Here is an 18694-nt window from a genome sequence, read left to right as displayed (position 1 = left end):
ATGATTTTTTTTTTTTTTTTTTTTTTTTTTTTTTTTTTGACAGGCAGAGTGGATAGTGAGAGAGAGAGACAGAGAGAAAGGTCTTCCTTTTGCCGTTGGTTCACCCTCCAATGGCTGCCGCAGCCGGCGCACCGCGCTGATCCGATGGCAGGAGCCAGGAGCCGGGTGCTTCTCCTGGTCTCCCATGGGGTGCAGGGCCCAAGCACCTGGGCCATCCTCCACTGCACTCCCTGGCCACAGCAGAGAGCTGGCCTGGAAGAGGGGCAACCGGGACAGAATCCGGTGCCCCGACCGGGACTAGAACCCGGTGTGCCGGCGCCGCTAGGCGGAGGATTAGCCTAGTGAGCCGCAGCGCCGGCCCGCTGAATGATTTTTGACAAACGTCCTAAATCAGTTCCGTGAGCAAGGAAAAGTCTGCATCTGGACAGCTGGGTACCAGAATGGAAACGCGACCTTGCGGTGTATCGTGGAGCTAAATGGGAAAACCTAGAACTGTTAGGCTAAAGAAAAATACACAACTATGTTTGTTCACGTGGAAGTAACGTAGATTCCTCAGGAAGTAGAAATCCCTACCGTGCGAGGCCTAGTCGAGAACAGGAACAGGGAAGCCCCAGACTTAGCAAGTATCTGTGACAGAGGCCTGTGCCAGTGCTGGAATGCCAGGAGACGCTTCACACAGGAAGTCACTGTCAGAGGGAATATGCCTGTGACGGACGGTCGGCCGTCGTCCCCAGGGGCACCAGGTGCTGGCACTGGTGGGTGTGAACAGGCCTGTCGCTTCGGGCACGGCCTGACCATTGCCGGAGGAATCCAGCCACGCCCGCTGCTCTGCCCCTTTCACTCCAGGCATTTGTTCTCTGCAAACATTTGGCCACAGAAACAACTTGGCTCCTAACTGCCAAGAACGGTCAGCAGCCAGGGTGTTGAGACAGAGGTGGTTCTTGGACTTAAACTTGGTGCCCGCGCTTCCGGGAGATCAGAGACACTCTGCCCAGCAGAGGGCGTGGCGCTGAAAGGCGCAATAGCGGTCCAAACAGCAGGTGCCTTGGAGGGCAGGGAAGGGGTGCTGAGGGAACATTCCAGAAAAGTGGGCTCCTGGGGGGAGTGGGTCTGGTCACGGTGTGCACTGTGCCAGGCTGGCAGCACAGACGACTGCTCTCCCCTTGACTGCTCTGCCTCATCGTTTCCTAAAATGAGTGAACTGCAGCACAGGCTCAAAGTCTGTCAAGGGGATTTGCAGTTCAAGTCCCAGCTGCTCCAGTTCCAATCCAGCTCTCTGCTGATGCACCTGGGAAAGGAGTGGAAGGTGGCCCAAGTGCTTGGGCCCTGCACCCACGTGGGAGACCCAGATGAAGCTCCTGGCTCCTGGCTTCAGATCAGCGCGGCTCTGGCCATTGAGGCCATCTGGGGAGTGAGATGGAAGACTTTGTCTCTCCCTCTCACTGTCTGTAACTCTGCCTCTCAAATAAATAAATCTTAAAAAACAAACATTTATCTAGGGCAGTACCCCTTGTGTTCCTGGGGAGATGAGTGTGTGTCCCGGGGTAGCAGAGACTATTGAATACCCTGAAGCCTTGTCTAGGGCGGTGGGGAGGGGCTGGACTCAGCGCTCGCTCGCTCTAACTCTGCCTTTCAAGTAAAATAAATCTTTGAAACAGAGAGAAGCGAGTCCTGACAGGTGAGGTCAAATCGCGCTAAGACGAGCTGCTGATTAGCGCCTGCTGTGTACTCATCACCCAGCAGTGTGACTGAGCCAGATGTGGGGTGCCAGTCACATGGGACGGACGTCAAGGCCAACCTGGTGGTGGTGGTGGTTCCTGCTTCCTTTGAAACACTGGCACATGTTTAGCAGTTCAGAACATGCCTTCTGTGACAACTCGCTGTGTGCTCCCCTGAGGGCAGTGTCTGTTACCTTTCCTCCTTGCTGGGCAGAGGCAGGCTCCCCAGGGACACCTGTCACTCAGGCAGCCGAGCTGTCCCTGTCACAGGGTGATGTGCTGGGACCCACAGCCGTCTGAGCCCCGGGCTGCTGCTGCTGTTTGCTTGTCTGTAAGCACCTCCAAGGGTGCTGGTAGGGTGCTGGAGGCAGGTGGTGGTCACAGAGCCACACTGTGCAAGCCTTGGCCCAGGGTGCTGTTGACAAGGATGGTGGCAGGCCAGATGTGTCTCCCTAGGAGGCCCAGACTCTGAGCCGTGCCAGTAACCCCAGAGAGACGCAGAGTCAGCAGAGAGGGGTGCTGGCTGCCAGGGATCACTTTACAGCCCAAAGGGAGGGGGAAGGAAGCCCCAGCCTGAGAACGCAAGGCGCCTCATCCATGCAGACAGTGTTTCAGCAGTGACCAAAGACCAAGTGCAGACGGGTGGCTGCAGCGTCTGTCGGATGCCGGGGAGGTTCCGAAAGAGGAGTTAGGAGGGCAGAGTGGACAGGGCCCAGGCCTGCAGCACGCACCATCTCACCAAGCGCATCTACTCTGAAGGCTTCCTGGGGGTCAGGAAGGATGTGGAGATCGGACCGGCGATGCCGGGGAGCGGGCAGAGTCTGGGAAGTATTCTCCACGCAGAACTCTTGGTGTGGCAAGTGCGGGGCAGTGGTCACAGCTGAGCGTCAGGGCAGCCACTGGCACAGTGCAGCATCCACCTGAGATGCAGGTGACTCGTGGTCACTGAGCTGCTGCATGTGCGGCGCTTGGCTTTGGACATTCCCGTGGCCTTCTGGGAATTGTCATTAAATCCGCACAGATGGAAGCAGTGTCGGGCGCGATGGCGTGTTTGGCACCACAGGCGTTACCTCCGCCTCCTGGAGACCGCTTGCTCCCTGGGCTCTTGCTCCCCTTGACTGTCAGGTATGAGCTAACATGCCTTCAAAAGAAATTAATGTGAAAGGTTCAGTCACTGACTTGTCCCTTGAAAAACCCATTTACTTAAAAACACTCAGGGGGCTGTTGGGGCACGCAGGTTAAGCCACTGCTGGCGATGCTGGCAGCTCATAGCGGGGGAGCAGCAGCAGGTGGCCACGTGCCTGGGTCTCTGCCCCCATGTCGGAGACCAGGGTGGAGCTCCCGGCTCCCGGCTCCAGCCTGGCCCAGCCCCGGCTGCTCTTGCTGTTTGGGGAGTGAACCAAGAGATCAGAGATCTCACTTCTATCCACAAACACACCTCTGCCCCACACCCCTTTCACAGAAGTTGTTATTTAAAAAAAAAAAAACTAGCTCAGACCCAAGCCCTCCTCTCAGGACTTTAACCCTTCACACCAGATGTGACTCTCACAAAGCACTTTCCTTCCAGGAGCCCCCATGAGAAGAAGAAGAAGCGGAGGTCACGGTCGCAGACCAAGTCTAAGGCCCGCTCGCCATCAGGGTCCCCAAGGAAGCAGGCGGCACACCGGCCCGTGACCCATTCGGCACACTCGGCACACTCGGCACACTCGGCCCATTCAGCCAGCATCTCTCCTGTGGAGAGTCGTGGCTCCAGCCAGGAGCGCTCCAGGTGACCCCTGACCTCCGGGAGCTTCTCCACAGGGGAGGACGGGGGTTGGCGGGCACTGAGGGTGGTCAGGAGGCCCTGGGGAGTGGGGTCCTGGTGTCCTGGAGCAAGTGTCCCGAGCTCAGAGGGAGCGTGCTTGTCAGGAGCCGGAGCCCTGCTGTGGGTGAGGAGCCCCTGAGGCCCCAGGGCGACAGCACAGCAGTGCAGCCCCCAGTCACAGCTGCACCTGCGTCTCAGTCACACCTCTGGAGCAGCCCAGCCCATGGGGTTTTTCCCTGGGTAAGGGGTAGGACAGTAGCCAGTCCTCGGGATCCATGGCATGCATGTAGAGGACCAAGAGGACCAGGCACTGGGGTCCCGGGGACTCAGAGCTCCTCTGTCAGTAGCCACAAAGGCTGGGGGTAAACCAGCAAGTGCAGCTGATGGGCACCAAGGCATGAAAGCCAGCAGCACTGTCCAGGCACGTGGCTCCTGGGGACAGCAGCCCACGTTGTCGGGGGCTTTCCCATCTGGGGTGCATTTACAAGCACCCGAAGTCAGATGCCCACGCATCCCACTCGCTGGCAGGGCCTTTGGAATGAGCTTTGCTGCGTTTGGGTGTGGATGCTGGCTCTCCCCAGAGACCCCAGCTCGCTGGAGCGCTTCACAGCCTCGGTGCAGCTCGGGGCATATAGGGCCCACAGGCGGCCCCGGAGCGCGCACGCACTGAGTGCAGTGAGTCGTGACCCCGGGGCGGGCCGTCTGCAGTGCCTTCTCCCTTTCCAGTTGTTCTCTGAATGCTGGTGTAGAGAGCCAGGTGCATTTTGTAAAGTGTGATGGTGCTGGTTTACGGGCACTCCGCTGCGGCCGCCTGGCTGCGGGAGGGAGCTGTGCGGTGCGTGGCACGTGTCTCGGGTGTGTCCCAGCCTCTGCGCTCTCTCTCACCAGGGGAGTCTCTCAGGAAAAGGACGGGCAGATCTCCTCCGCAATCGTGTCCTCTGTGCAGAGCAAAATCACTCAGGTGAGAAGGGAGCGTCTGCTCCGCGTCTCTCTGCGCGCGTTGCTCCCTGTCCTCTCACGCCTGCGCTGACACCAGCTGCCCACACTGGGGGGTTGCCGGGGGCCTGGCCCCTCCTGGGTCTCCGTTTCCTGGGCAGCCTCGTCTTCAGCAGCCGCGTGACCTGGAGCCAGGTGCCCTTCTGGGGGCCTCATGGGGCAGCGACGCAGCCTGCGCCCTCGACCCGGCCCTTCAGGTCACGTCAGCGGGTCGAGCCCGTGACCACGACGGCGGCCTCGCTGAAACTGCACTTGAGCTGCCGCACCGCCTCTGCCCTCGGCTGCCTCCGTTGGCGTCGCAGCACCTCTCTTTGCCACCACGCCAAGTGTCTCTCACCTCGGGGGTTGTATGGCGCCCAGGTCTGAACTGGGCGTTCACGGTTCTCCTCTGTCTCCCCTTGCACAGGATCTCATGGCCAAAGTAAGAGCAATGCTTGCAGCTTCCAAAAACTTACAAACCAGTGCCTCCTGAGACGGCCACCCGCCGTGGGGAGAGCCCAGCCCAGGCATGGCCGAGCGCTGGTGGCCGGTGTTGGGCCCGTAGCCCCGTCCGTGCAGCCGAGGTCGCGGGATGGGGAGGCCCGCCGTGGAGCACCGCCACACCTCACCCTGGGACTCCGTGGACAATGGGTGGTTTTTGTAAATTAATTTTTGATGACATTTTCAGTTTAAGATTTCTGACCAGCAGTCTCTTACCTGTATATTTGTAAATAAGATCATGTTTCTGTGAAAATGTATTATCAAATAAAATGGGAGGAAACCACCTTTTCTAGCTAGCAACTTGGAGACAGTTTCTTCCTTCTCTGCCCACTGGCTTTGTCTTTACCGTTTGTTGTCTATTATTTGAAGCACATGCATTACCACAGAGGCTGCGGGGTGTATGGGCAGTTGCTGGGCCTGCTGCGGGGTCGGGGGGTGACACCCTCCCCAGCCACTGTGCCTGTCCCTGGCTCCCTGCACTGGCTGCCGTGAAGGGAACGTGCCCCACCCCCACCCCCACCCCCGTCAGCGCCGCCCGCGCAGCGCCTGCTCCCTGTGGGGCTTCCTGAGACCCGGGTGCTTTGGACCTCCACAGATTCTGGCCGCATCGCTGAAAATTGCAGGTTCGTGTGTCACCTGAGATTCCGGCCATTGAGGCCTTGCCTCTTCAGCGCCCGCGTGCTGGGCCCCTAAGGTGCTGGTCCTGACACCAAAAATAGGGACCTGCTGACTTGTCCGCATTTTGAGGCTCCGAACATTGCTTTCATCAAGTGTTTCAGAACTGGAGCTGAAGTTTTCCCCTTTACAAAGCAGAATCTGGGGGACAGGTGCGTTGTAGTGCAGCAGGTTATGCCACCTTGGGACGCCAGCGTCCCGTTTCAGGAATCCCTAGTTGGAGTCCTGACTGCTTCCCCCCACCTCCCGCTCTGCAGTGCACCCTGGGAGGCAGAGCAGCAAGCACCTGGGTCTGCCACCCACGTGGGAGACCTGGGTGGAGTTCAGAGCTCCAGGCTTCTGCCGGGCCCAGCGTGCACACACACACCCCCACACATGTTCCTCCACCCCCCACCTCTCAAATATTTTTAAAAAAATAATGAAATAGAAAACTTCTGGAGCTCCCACTGGGGCCATGCAGTTCCACTCCAGAAACTCCTCCTGTGGCTGATGGGGGCAGGACGTGTGGAACAAAGGGGCCACAGAAGGTGGGCCTGGGCTGGGGCACCCAGCACCGAGGGCAGGAGGACTGGAGCAGCTTGGAAGTGCCGCAGGTGCCCAGGTGGGGCAGAGCAAGAGCCACCCCTGCTCTGCCTGCCCCCTCCCACCAAGGCCCTCCACGTGGCTGCAGGCACACCACAGACGGGTGCTTCACACGCCGTACGCACCTGCGCTGCACAGTCGGGGCAGTGCTGTGTCAGCGCTCACACCCACCTCCTTCCATCCACTGCACGTGGTGTCTGCACCTACACACGCCAGCGCACTCCGCACACCTGCTGCGTGCAGTTGGGCTGCACTGGGGTTTCATTCCCCTTCCCGCTGGTTGCCCCTTGGGTGCTCGTGGTCTCCCTGCCACAGTGAGGATCCTTGTGCAGACGCGAGCGCAGGGTCCTGGCGAGAGGTACACGCACCCCCGGTCTCCACACAGCAGCTGCCTTCTGGAAGGGGCTCCTGGCCAGCAAAATCCGAGTCCTTTTCTACATGCTCCCCAGGACAGTGTAATCTCCAGCGTTTCATCTGCTGCATCTGGGAGACGAAAAGGTCGCATTTTAGTTCCGTTTTTTAAAGGTGAGCAGCTTCTCTTCAGAAATGCGTCTGGTTTTTTTCTGAACTGTGTTGTCTGTTACTGCATTTCTTACAGAATTGTAACTACATATTAAAGATTCTTGATTTGTGTTGTTTATACTTTTATCTCAACTTATTTCTCTTGATTTTGTTCACGATTTTCTAAACATGGAAAAATTTCTTAGTCCTTCATTTTTGTCACGGCTCCTGGGTGCCAGCTCATCAGAACTTGTGCCTGCGGTCAGGCTCTGCGCCATCCCCGTTTACTCTGAGCCCCTCTGGTTCACGTGAGGGTCCCCTTGTTGAGCTTTGTAGGTGTCCACTCTCAGGGCTCTCATTGAGGGGAAGTCAGGGACCAGACGTGGGCAGGACCGAGATGCCCAGTGGATGCGCCCTCTGCGGACAGCTAAGCCCAGGGGCAGCGGCCTGGACTGACAGGGAACATCTGCCGTGGTCTCTGCACGGTCCCACACTAGGGACGACTCTGTGGGGCACGAGCACACTGGTCTTGCTCACCGGCTTAGGGGTGGGTTGGCTTCAAGGTGCTCTGGGATCCCAGGTGACACTGCTGGTGTGGCCTCAGGACCTCGCCGTGAACTGTGGGGGGCAGTCACCCAGAGGAAACATGGCATGGACTTGGTGGGGGGGCTCTGTATGACTTCACATCAGCGGAAGATGGAGGGGGGCTCCACAGTGACCTGCTTTGTATGGGGTCTTCTCGCCCTGAGTTCCTGGGTGGTTGGAGAATCAGTCCAGGAAAAGCCTGGGATCCCCCTGGTCACTGCGCCTCAGACTGCACTCACACACACACCCCGACCTCTCTGCGTCCCCGGGCTGATTAAACAGCACACCATCCTGTCTGTCATTTGGAATTCTAGGTCAGGCTTTTCACGTGTGTGTGACAGACATTACGCATGATTCTGTGTCACTCCTGAACACTTGAACACTCCCTTCTCTTCCCTCCCCTCCCCTCCCCTCCCCTCCCTTCCCAAGAGCATCCTGCTTGCGGATCAACCAGAGAGGTGGCCAAGGGTGTGAGCCCCAGCTTTCATCCTTGGAAAAGTTGGCGCCAGGAACGTACCTGGCAAGCGGAGCCGCTCCCCTTTGAGACGACTCCTTCCTGGGGCCGTTGTTAGGGCACTGCGGGTTAAGGCACTGCCTGCCACACAAGCATCCCATGTCTGAGTGCCAGTTCCAGTCCCAGCTGCTCCACGTACAACATCCCACTAACGTGCCTGGGATGTCACTGGAAGATGGCCCAAGTACTTGGGCCCCTGTCACCCCATGTAGGAGGCCAGGATGGTGCTCCTGGCTCCTGGCTTTGCCGGCCCAGCTCTGGCTGTTGTGGCCGTTTGTGGAGAGCGCCAGTGGACAGAAGGTCAACCATACCCTGTCTTTCAAATAAATAGACCTTAAAAAAAAAAAAAGTTGATCTCCAAACATACACACCCACCTGTTTTTAGCAAGGTTGCTGTTTGGCCAGTCATCCTGTGCTTGGCGTCTCTGTGCCAAGGTTGTGTGTGGCCCAGGCGAGCACCCTGCTCGGTCAGATGCGGCCTGTCCAGGTCTTTAGGCCTTAGCCCTGATGGGAGTTCTGATCCTCAGAACCTGGTGGGAGTGCTGCGAACAAGGAGAGGACAAGAAACATGGGAGTGATGCGCTCGGTGGCCACGTGCTGCCGAGAAGGCTGAAACCTCAGCCGAGGCCGATTGCAGCGGGCGGTTTCCACCGAGTGGGGTTGGTTTGTCTTCAAGAAGCGATCGGTCCGGTGTCTGCCTGCAGGCTTCCTGGGAAAGCTCCAAGTGCCCTGTTAGGAGCAGAAGCAGATGTTACCCCCTTCGGATCCACACGCAGGAAGTGGTACCTTGTGTGCCTGCCCCCTTGTGCTTTGGCTATTACAGAATGTCTTGGAATGTCTACACAGAAAGGGTGCTGACATCGTTTCCCCTGCCGTTGGCACCTTGCAAGAGGGTGCACTCACTGTAATTAGGGAACCAATATTGTCATTAACTGGAATTCTTTGTTTTCGCCTAAGGTCCTTGTTTTACCCTACCTGGAGCTTGGGTCTCCAGAGCCCCCCACCCACCCCGGCTGCTGCTGCCACCACCGCCCAAGGAAGCCTGGGTGCTTTGTATAGCTGAGTGGCACCCCTGCGTGTGGACACCTCTCTGCTGATCAGCCAGGCCTCTCACACAGGACGGTTGAACACTGCCCTAAGTGATCTCACCCGGTCGTTACTTCTCATGCCTGCACCAACATCTTTGGCCTAAAACAGGGGCGTGTAGCTGGGCAGACACAGCCATGCGCCAGGAAACCTTCAAAATTCATGTCATTTTTACATTGAACAAACTTTTTTTTTTTTTTTTTTTTTTTGACAGGCAGAGTGGACAGTGAGAGAGACAGAGAGAAAGGTCTTCCTTTGCCGTTGGTTCACCCTCCAATGGCTGCCGCGGTCTGCGCACCGCTCTGATCCGAAGGCAGGAGCCAGGTGCTTCTCCTGGTCTCCCATGGGGTGCAGGGCCCAAGCACTTGGGTCATCCTCCACTGCACTCCCTGGCCACAGCAGAGAGCTGGACTGGAAGAGGAGCAACCGGGACAGAATCTGGCGCCCCAACCAGGACTAGAACCTGGGGTGCTGGCGCCGCAGGCGGAGGATTAGCCTATTGAGCCGCAGCGCCAGCTAAACAAGCTTGTTTTAATATTTACTTTACAGTTAAAAATATGGAAGCCATCTAGGCCACAGGCTGTGGGAAGACAGGCAGGAGGCTCGGCTGGCCTGCGGGTGAAGCTCGCCAGCCCCTGGCAGGAAGGCTCAAAAGTGGACTGTGTACTGACCACTAACGGATTATTTCAAAATAGCTAAGAAGGTTTTTTCTTTTAAGATTTACTTATTTATTTGAAAGTCAGAGTTAGAGAGAGGTCCTCCATCTGCTGGTTCACTCCCGAGATGGTTGCAGGGCTGGAGCTGGGCAGGCCAAAGCCAGGAGCTTGGAGCCTCTAGACCTCCCTTACGGGTGCAGCCGCCCTGGAAGCTGTACACAGAGCTCCCCGCCCAGTCATTCCGCTCAAGGTCCCATTTCTACGAAGTATTCCGAATAAGCAAGTCCATAAGGAAGGGGAGTGGTGAGCAGACTGGCACAGGACAATGGAAATGTTCTGCAACGGACAGGTACTTGTGCAGCTGTCAGCGTACAGAAACCTTTTCTTTAAATTGTGTGTGTGTGTGTGAGAGAGAGAGAGGCAGAGCAAGGTCTTCCATCCACCACTTCACTCCCCAAATGCTACAATGGCCAGGGCTGATCTGGGTCAAATCCAACAGCCAGGATCTCAATCCAGGTCTGCCTCGTGGGTCACAGGGGCCCAAGCACTTGAGCCATCACCTGCTGCCTCTCAGTGTGGCATTAATAAGAAGCTGGACTCAAGAGCGGGGCTGGGCCTTGAACGCCAGCACTCTGATATGGGATGCAGGCATCCTAAACACCATTTAACTGTAGGCCAAATGCCCACCTCCTGAATCCATTTAATTGCAAACTTTAAATGTGATATTTGAATTACAGCTAATAAATCTGACATTAAATAAATACAAACAAGAGTTTTCACATACTTTTGCTAAGTTTTTTTTTCTGTATGATGATTTTTTTTTTTTGCTAAGTTTTCTATGAATTGCTTACATCCCTTTTCTAATACTTACTGAATTGCTGGTCTTGTTGATTTCAGGAGCCACTTGTATATGAGGGTGATGAGCTCTGTGTGATGTGGGTTGCAAATTCTTTTCCCTTGCTTGTCCATTTCCTGACTTTTTGCCGCCCTCCCCATGATCACTCAGTCACTCACACCTCCACCTGCGAGACCGCTGGCAGGATTCGCAGGCGGCCCTCGGGATGGTTGGTTTTCAGAGCGTCATGTGATCCCAGCAGACCTCTCTCCAGGACACAGCCCTTCTGTGGGACCTAGGGATCCCGGTGATGGCTGGGAGAAGAACAGATGCTCCCCGCTCTCCCGGCTCCCTCCTCCCTGAGGAGCTGACGGAGCACGGCGGCAGCAGGCTCCTCCCTCCTCTTTTGGATCTTTGGGCTCAGCCCCTGCAGTAAACGTCGCACCAGTTGGGGTCTTTGGCTCGCTGCCGGGCAGTGGAGGGATGGCCAGGGGCCAGGTCACTGCAAAGGTCCCCAGAGCGGGAGTGGCCGTCAGCAGCTGCCAAGCAGTAGAGAAGCCAACGAGCCCAGCACATCCCATCGTTTCTGCTGCTTCTTTGAGTTCCAGGAAAGGGGATGGGCGGCTCCTGATGAACCCAGCGGGGCCGGGTCAGTGCCCAGGGGAGCCAGGGGCTGCTGCCACGCGAGGCTTGGATGGAGATCCTGGCTCCTGGCTTCCGCCCAGCCCAGCCCTGGCCCTCGCAGACATCTGGGGGAGTGAAACAGCAGGTGGAAAATGTCACTCTGTCTCTGTTTCTCTCCACTCTCAAATACATTGTTTTTTAAGTTTCAATATATTCACAGCTGCGCAGCCACGGGGTACTACAGGACATTTTCATCCTCTGGAAAAGGAGGGGTGCAGGAGGCCAGGTCCTCGGGAGAAAAGGCCAAGGCCTCCGTGACGAGGCCGGGAGGTCGTGGTCTCACCCGGCTCCTGGGTGATTCGGGCCCCAGCGTCCGTGGAGCTGCCGACGATGCAATCCCAGCATGCACCATGTCTGCAGTCTGCAGGGTCTCAGGCCACCAGGATCCCTGGAAAGGGCAGCGCCAGCATCCATTGGTCACGGCAATCCGGAGGGAGGGGCCCCGCCCAACTCGCCTACTTGAAAAGTTGCTCTAATTACAAGTTCATCAGCTATTCAGCGGCACAGCTTGGGGAATGGCAAATGTTGAGACACAGGATATGAGAAAGCCCTTCGGAGGATCTCATGTTCATCGGATTTCAAACTAGAACAGAGGTGCCTTGTGCCCTCCCTCAGAGGGCCCAGGAGCTGTCAGGCCAAGGTGGCGGAGGGGTCCGGGGAAGCCTTGCCCCTTGGAAACTCTCCAGATTCCTTTCTGAAGATGGCAGGTCCTACCCTCTCAAAAAACTGCAAAAACAGACATGTGTGCAACGGCCAGGACCTCTGTGGGCCGCCGCACCCCCGGGAGCCCTGGGCTCGCTGTCCGTGTCCCAGTCACGAGCTGAGCACAGAGCACAGTGGGTCTGGAGGAAGTGTCCCTGTGCCGGGCTCCTGCCGAGCTCCCTGGAGACATAAATCAGGGTGAACAGTGAGACGGAGAGCAGGGAGGCCAGACGGTGCAATCTACAAGCAGGGGGGCCTGGGAGAGACAGGGTGCAGGGCAGAAGCTGGAGGAGGGAGGGAGGCCACAAACCCCAGGATGAGTAACCGTCCAGGTGCTGCCGGATCGGGGGGCACATCTGTGAGAATGCGCGCTCAGCAGGCCGCACGTGAGTGTTGGGGCGCCCGAGGCTCAGTGCACACGCGTGGTTCTTTCAGCTGACCACGAGGTCCCGGCAGTGCACAGCAGGCTCAGCAGACAGGTTTCTGGGTCCATTCCCCGGCACGAGGAACCCGGCTCCTTGGGGGAGTGGCCGAGTCCCGGCTGGAGCACCTCGCAATTCCAAGTGGGGAAATGCCCAAGACACACATCCACCCCAAGGCCCTGTCACAGGGACGAGGATCCAAGGAGCAAAGTCCGCCAGAACAGCCTGAGTGATAATGGTGTACATGGAGGCCCGGGGCTGCGGCCTAGTGGGCCACGCTTCCGCCTGTGGCGCCGGCATCCCAGATGAGCACCAGCTGCTCCTCTTCTGACAACGGCCCAAGCGCTTGGGCTCTTGCACCAATGTGAGAGACCCAGAAGAAGCTCCTGGCTCCTGGCTTTGGAGCGACCCAGCTTTGGCCGTTGCGGCCATGTGGGGGGTGAACCAGTGGAAGGAAGACCTTTCTGTCTCTCCCTCTCTCACTGTCTGTAACTCTACCTCTCAAATAAATAAAAAAAAAATCTTAAAAAAAAATAACATGCATTGGATTTATACAAAGTATAAGATAAATACCAGGGCTGGCTGGCACTGTGACGTCGGGTAAAGCCACAGCCTGCAGTGCTGGCATCCCATATGGGCACAGGTTTGAGTCCCTGCTGCTCCACTTCCGATCCAGCTCTCTGCTATGGCCTGGGAAATCAGTAGAGGATGGACCAAGTCCTTGGGCTCCTGCACCTGCGTGGGAGACCTAGAGGAAGCTCCTGGATCCTGGCTTCAGATAAGCACAGCTCCAGCTGTTGCAGCCAATTGGGGAGTGAACCAGCAGATGGAAGACCTCTCTCTCTCTACCTCTCCTCTTTCTGTGTAACTCTTTCAAATAAATAAAAATCTAAAAAAAAAAGAGCCAGCGCTGTGGCTCACTTGGCTAATCCTTCGCCTGCAGCACCGGCACTCGAGGTTTTAGTCCTGGTTGGGGTGCTGATTCTGTCTCGGTTGCTCCTCTTCCAGGCCAGCTCTCTGCTGTAGCCAGGGAGTGCAGTGGAGGATGGCCCAAGTCCTTGGGCTCTGCACCCGCATGGGAGACCAGGAGAAGCACCTGGTTACTGGCTTTGGATCGGTGCAGCACCAGCCATAGCGGCCATTTGGGGGGTGAACCAACAGAAGGAAGACCTTTCTCTCTGTTTCTCTCTCTCTGTCTAGCTCTGCCTATCAAAAAAAAAAAAAAAAAAAAAAAAAGACAAATACCATCAGGCCATGCAGGTGTCAGTGACAGAAGTAGTCAGTGACCAGCGAACCGTAGGGAAAGACAAATCCCCATGCAGCACTCCAGGCACCGTGCAGTGCTTAGCGCCAGGGAGTATTCCGAGCGCTGTAGCCAGGTGGACTCCGGAGACAGACAGCGGCAATGTACCAGGCTGGGGACTGTTAGCGCCACCGTCACATACATGATCTGTGCTTGAGCAAAATGTCACTAGGCAGCCGCTGGCCCCTCAAGAAGGTACAGCTCAACCCTACTCCGTGAGGGCTGTGTGGAGGCACCTGGACTCCTTACAAAGAACACCAGCAGGAGGGAGTCATCTGTCGACGGCATGGTCTTCTGAAAACAACCTGACTCTGGGCTGATCACAAGAAAAGAATCAGCCGAGGGACCGTCTCTGAAACACCTGGGCAGGGCAGTCAGTGGGAAACCGGCACAGCCACTGCCAGGTGGAAGTCTGGACTCCATCCAGGTCTCCTGAGTGGGTGGCAGGGACCTAAGTCCTGCTCCCTCCCCAGATGCACGTGAGTAGGAAGCCGGATTGGAAGAGAGGAGTTGGGACCTGAACCCAAGCACTCAATATGGGGTGCCAGCCCCTGCTACACCCATTTTCCTGTAAATCTGAGTTCTGAATTTGGGAGGGTGGGTGTGGCCTTCTGGCTGCTGTGGCTGTGGACAGCCACTTCGCTAGTGGCCGTTTGGGACAGGCATCCCGCTCCCAGGCACCAGAGCTGATCTTCCCAAATGGCCCATGATTGATGGTAGGCCACCCCCTCTGCCGCAAACAGCTGGGACTAGGGAACTGAGAAGCAGCAAAGGCAATATTCGTGGAATTTAATAAGAGATTTATTTCCTTTTTTTTTTTTTTTTTTTTTTTTGACAGGCAGAGTGGACAGTGAGAGAGACAGAGAGAAAGGTCTTCCTTTGCCGTTGGTTCACCCTCCAATGGCTGCCGCGGTCTGCGCACCGCTCTGATCCGAAGGCAGGAGCCAGGTGCTTCTCCTGGTCTCACATGGGGTACAGGGCCCAAGGACTTGGGCCATCCTCCACTGCACTCCCTGGCCACAGCAGAGAGCTGGACTGGAAGAGGGGTAACCAGGACAGAATCCGGTGCCCCGACCAGGACTAGAACCCGGTGTGCCGGCGCCACAAGGTGGAGGATTAGCCTAGTGAGCCGCGGCGCCGGCAAGAGATTTATTTCCTTTCGTAAAGAGTGAGCACTTCTGGGATAAAGACACATTACGTTGTCCTAGAAATAAGTAACTAATGGTGCCCAGGTCTCTGGCCCGAGCTTCTGGGTTGACAATGGAATCCACCACGGATCCAAGGAGCCCAAGCAGGAGCAGCAGGGGGTCGGGCTTTGGTCCAAGGGATCTGCAGCTCGCCCCCCAGGGATGCCCAGGAAGCCTGCCACAGAGTCGCACCAGGCCAGCAGTGGGGGTGGCAGAGGAGGACATGGGGAAGGGGGACCCAGAAACACAGCAGGGAGCAGGGGGACAGTGGGGAGCTGTGACACCACGCTGCCAAGGTGAGGGCACTAAAGGCAGGGGGCGCTCTTTGACAGGAAGGGCCTGGTGGCAAAAGCCACACTACCAAGGGTACTGAACCCAAGCGCCCACCCTCACAGGAACGGAGGAGGGAAAGGGGGCCTCCACACAGGAGGACCCCGCCTGGCCCAGGAGAGGCCCGTCTGCATTGCCAGAATTTCAGTGTCTCGGGAGATAAGCCAGCCACAGAAGGGCACACGCTGAGTCAGTGCTGGACGGGGACAGAGGCTCAGCCTGGGAGGATGAGAAAGTCCTGGGAGGGGTGGTGAGGCGCTGCCAACAGCAGCGCTTCTGTGCTCAGCACCGCTGCACTGCACGCTGCACCCTCACTGAAGTAACCGGCTGGGGGCTGGTGGGGCGCAGCACACAGGATGCCGCACCACACAGAGTGCCTGGGTCCAGGTCCAGTCCCAGCTTCCTGCCAACGCAGACCCTGGGAGGCAGCAGGTGCTGGCTCGAGGGACTGTGTCCCTGTCACCCAGGGGGGAGACCTGGATCGACTTCCTGGCTCCTGGCCTCGGCCATTGTGGACACTTGGGGAACTGAGTCGGTGAATGGGATCTCCCTCTCTCTCTCTCTGCCTCTCCTTTTCTCTCTGTAACTCTGCCTTTCAAATAAATAAATCTTTTTAAAAAATTTTAAATTTTAAAAGCGTCCAAGTTTGTGTTCCAAAGCCTTCCCACTCCCTGCACGCCAGCCCCACCTCCTCTGAAACACAGAGGCTGGCTTAGGGCCGTGCCCTCTTCCCTCAGGTGCAGCCTGGCGACGGGCACGTGTTCCGAGACCATCACAGAGAGCTCACACACACGCTGAGCTGGCCACGGCTGTGGGACCAGGTGGGATGTGTGGTGCATTGTGGGGCTGTCGGGTGACGGTGAAGTATTTGCGCACTTCCCTCACCCCACTCAGGCCTTTGCTAAGCCGACCCCTGATTCCTTGTCACAGTCCTCTGACCCTCCCAGCCCCTGCGTCTCCACGCTACAGGAGACGCGAGGGCACCCAGGGGCTGGCAGATCAAATCCCCACAAACACACGCTCCCTCTCCCGCAGCTCCGAAGGCCAGTGGTCCAGGCTCACCTTGCTGGGTGGGCATCCAGGTGGATCTTCTGCAGGCTCCCAACTTGTGCTTCCTACTGCTGCTCCCCCCGCCTCCTTGAAGAACCAGCAAAAAATCCAGGATTTTCTCCCGATGGGCTTGCCCTGTAGGCGACATTCCCAGGTTGGGAGTAGCACCTAGGTACCTGCAGGGCCACCTCCCTGCACCGCATGTCCTGATTCACCCACCCTTGTTTCTGTCCCCAGCCCTGCACAATAGGGATCTGGGCCCTTGTGGTCTCTGTCGTGCCCAGTGCCTGGCCTGGCCTGGCCCCAGTGCAGGTCTCAGGGCCCAAGAAGGGGGTCCTGTCCTGTGCACATGCGTCAGCCCCTGCCTGCAGCACACACTCCTGTTTCTATCCTTGGCTCTTTGCTACACAAGCATGCTGGGAGCGGAAATGCAGCCCAGCATGCTGAGGGCCTTTGAGCCTCCTCAGTCGTTGAACGCCTGCCCGTCTTGGCCCGAGTCACCTGAGCAGACCCCAGCAGAGGTGACAGGGACTCAGGAGGAAGTGCTCCCTAGAGCCTGGGCCAAGGGGACGGGGAGGCCAGAGGCTGAGGGTGGTCTCAAGACCTACGGACAGGGGCCTGCACTGTGCTGGAGTGGTTAAGCAGCCTGCCTGCACGGCCAGCATCCCATGTGGGTGCTGGTTCACGTCCCAGCTGCCCCACTTCTGATCCAGCTCCCTCCTGATGTGCCCGGGAAAGCAGCAGAGGCTGGCCAGAGTGCTTGGACCCCTCCCACCTATGTGGGAGACCTGGCTGAAGCTCCTGGCTCCTGGCCCAGCCACTGCAGCCATTTGGGGAGCAAACCATCAGGTGGAAAGATGGAAGATTCCCTCTCTCTCCCTCTCTCTCTCTCTCTCTCTCTCTTTCAAAAACAAAACAACATGGACAACGTCAGTCACCCCAAGGCCGGGGTACAGGTCCTTCCCGTTCAGGTCAGGGATGGACGCCCTCGGGCGCGGTGGGTTCCCACAGCCCACGGCTGCAGGACAGAGAGGACAGGTGCGGGAGGCAGCAGGACGTGACGCAGCTCAGGTGGGCTGCTCCACCTCCCCCTCTCACCTGAGCCGCCACCGTGCTCTCCCGCGCACCTTTCTCTCTGCTTTGCACACCCCGCCTCCCCCGCCACCACAAACACACCACGGCACACGCTCCCAACGTGGGCCACGATTCTTCTAGCTCAGTAAACCCTTCCAGGGAGACTCAAACAGCTCCCACAGAAGTCTCACGGCTGCTTCTCCTGGGCCTGAGGAGGGGCCCAGCTCCAGGGCGAGGGCCAGCATCACTAAACCCCTGGACGGTGGGACCCTGGGCTGCAGGGGGCATTATCTGAGGAAAGCTGAAAGTGCTGAGGTCAGAGCTAGGGCAACTGGGTGGGTCGAGGGCTCCGCTGACATGCCCCAGGTGTGTGGGTCACACGTGGTAAATGCGTGGTCACTGTCTCCTGTTCTTTTTCCTGATTTTCTGTTCTTACAATTTTCACTCAGTCTGAGCGACCTGTTGGTACCATGGGTCTAATCCATTCTTCCCAGCCTTGATGTGGCATTCCATCCGTTGGGAATTCCCAGTGTGGTCAGTTCAGGGTGGCCACCAGCTTACAGAGCATCCTGGTGGCCCATTTCCCCACGGTGGGACACGGGCTCCGCAGGTCGGACCCCAGCCCCCAGCCATGCCCTCGCCAGGCCCGCCGGGTGGTACACCGGGCCCTGGCTCAGCCAGCCTGCTGCAGACAGGCAGTTTCTGAACTGCTTCCCACTACAAATCATTCAGCAGCATTCTTGTGGTGTACCCCTCCACGAGCTTTCTTGTGCAAGGATGGGAACATTTTTCTAGCACAGATTCCAAGAACTCTGGGCCCTAAACTATGTTTCTTGAATGTTGACACTGCTCCCAGCACCTTCCAGAAGGCTGAATCAGCAGCCAGAGTCCCGGCTGTGGGGGTGTGCGGTGTGCTCCGCGCTGCCAGTCTGATGGGGTAAAGCTGCATCTCAGTGCTAATGCCAGACTGGTGAGAGGCTGGAAGGGCATCCTGCAGCATGGTGCCACGCAGCCCCACCACGAAGGAACACGTGCCTGGCACCAAGCCACGCATCTGTGTAGTGTACCAGCCCCTGCCTGGATCTGAGAGGCAGAGAGAGAGAGAGAGAGAGAGAGAGAGAGAGAGAGAGAGGCAGAGACAGGTCTTCCACCTGCTGGTTCACTCTCCAAATGACCACAATGGCCAGGGCTGGGCCAGACTGAAGCTAGGAGCCAGGAACTTCTTCCAGGTCTCCCACGAGGACAGCAGGGGCCCAGGCCCTTAGGCCATTCTCTGCTGCTTTCCCAGGTGGGTCAGCAGGGAGGTGGATCGGCCTGCCTATGAAGTCTTTTCTAGTGTTCATCTGGCAGCCTAAGCCCCTGTCATTCAAGTCTGGTAAACAGCCGCCTCCCTTCACTGCTGATCAGCCCTCTGTGAGGCCGGCATCCTGTTACTTGTCCTCTCCCCGTACACAGTGCCTTCCACAGTCCCCCAGCCAGGGTTCCCTTCTGAGTCTCCAGTGCAGTTAGT

General features: G+C 57.6%; 1 protein-coding gene and 1 long non-coding RNA gene across 6 annotated transcripts in view; one reads left to right on the top strand and one right to left on the bottom strand.

Moving 5' to 3' along the window:
• Positions 1–5298, top strand: part of SFSWAP (splicing factor SWAP) — a 77376-nt gene extending 72078 nt beyond the window's left edge. For all 4 annotated transcript variants that reach the window (XM_008250412.4, XM_051837628.2, XM_002722685.5 and 1 more), the window contains 3 exons: positions 3286–3486; positions 4411–4483; positions 4925–5298. In XM_008250412.4, coding sequence (XP_008248634.2) covers positions 3286–3486; positions 4411–4483; positions 4925–4990 — 340 coding nt within the window. In that variant the 3' untranslated portion in view covers positions 4991–5298. The remainder of the gene's footprint in view (positions 1–3285; positions 3487–4410; positions 4484–4924) is intronic.
• LOC127488405 (uncharacterized) overlaps positions 401–18694 on the bottom strand; it is a 26886-nt gene continuing 8592 nt past the window's right edge. For both annotated transcript variants that reach the window (XR_011385293.1, XR_007916106.2), the window contains exons 2-5: positions 16123–16245; positions 10469–11504; positions 8231–8584; positions 401–6732 (exon numbers count right to left, since the gene is read on the bottom strand). This is a non-coding gene — a long non-coding RNA (uncharacterized lncRNA). The remainder of the gene's footprint in view (positions 6733–8230; positions 8585–10468; positions 11505–16122; positions 16246–18694) is intronic.

This window comes from Oryctolagus cuniculus, chromosome 21 (assembly GCF_964237555.1).
Source record: "Oryctolagus cuniculus chromosome 21, mOryCun1.1, whole genome shotgun sequence".
Lineage (NCBI taxonomy): Eukaryota > Metazoa > Chordata > Mammalia > Lagomorpha > Leporidae > Oryctolagus > Oryctolagus cuniculus.
The sequence above is the reverse complement of the archived record's forward strand: the minus strand, read 5'-3'. Positions and strand labels throughout refer to the sequence as shown.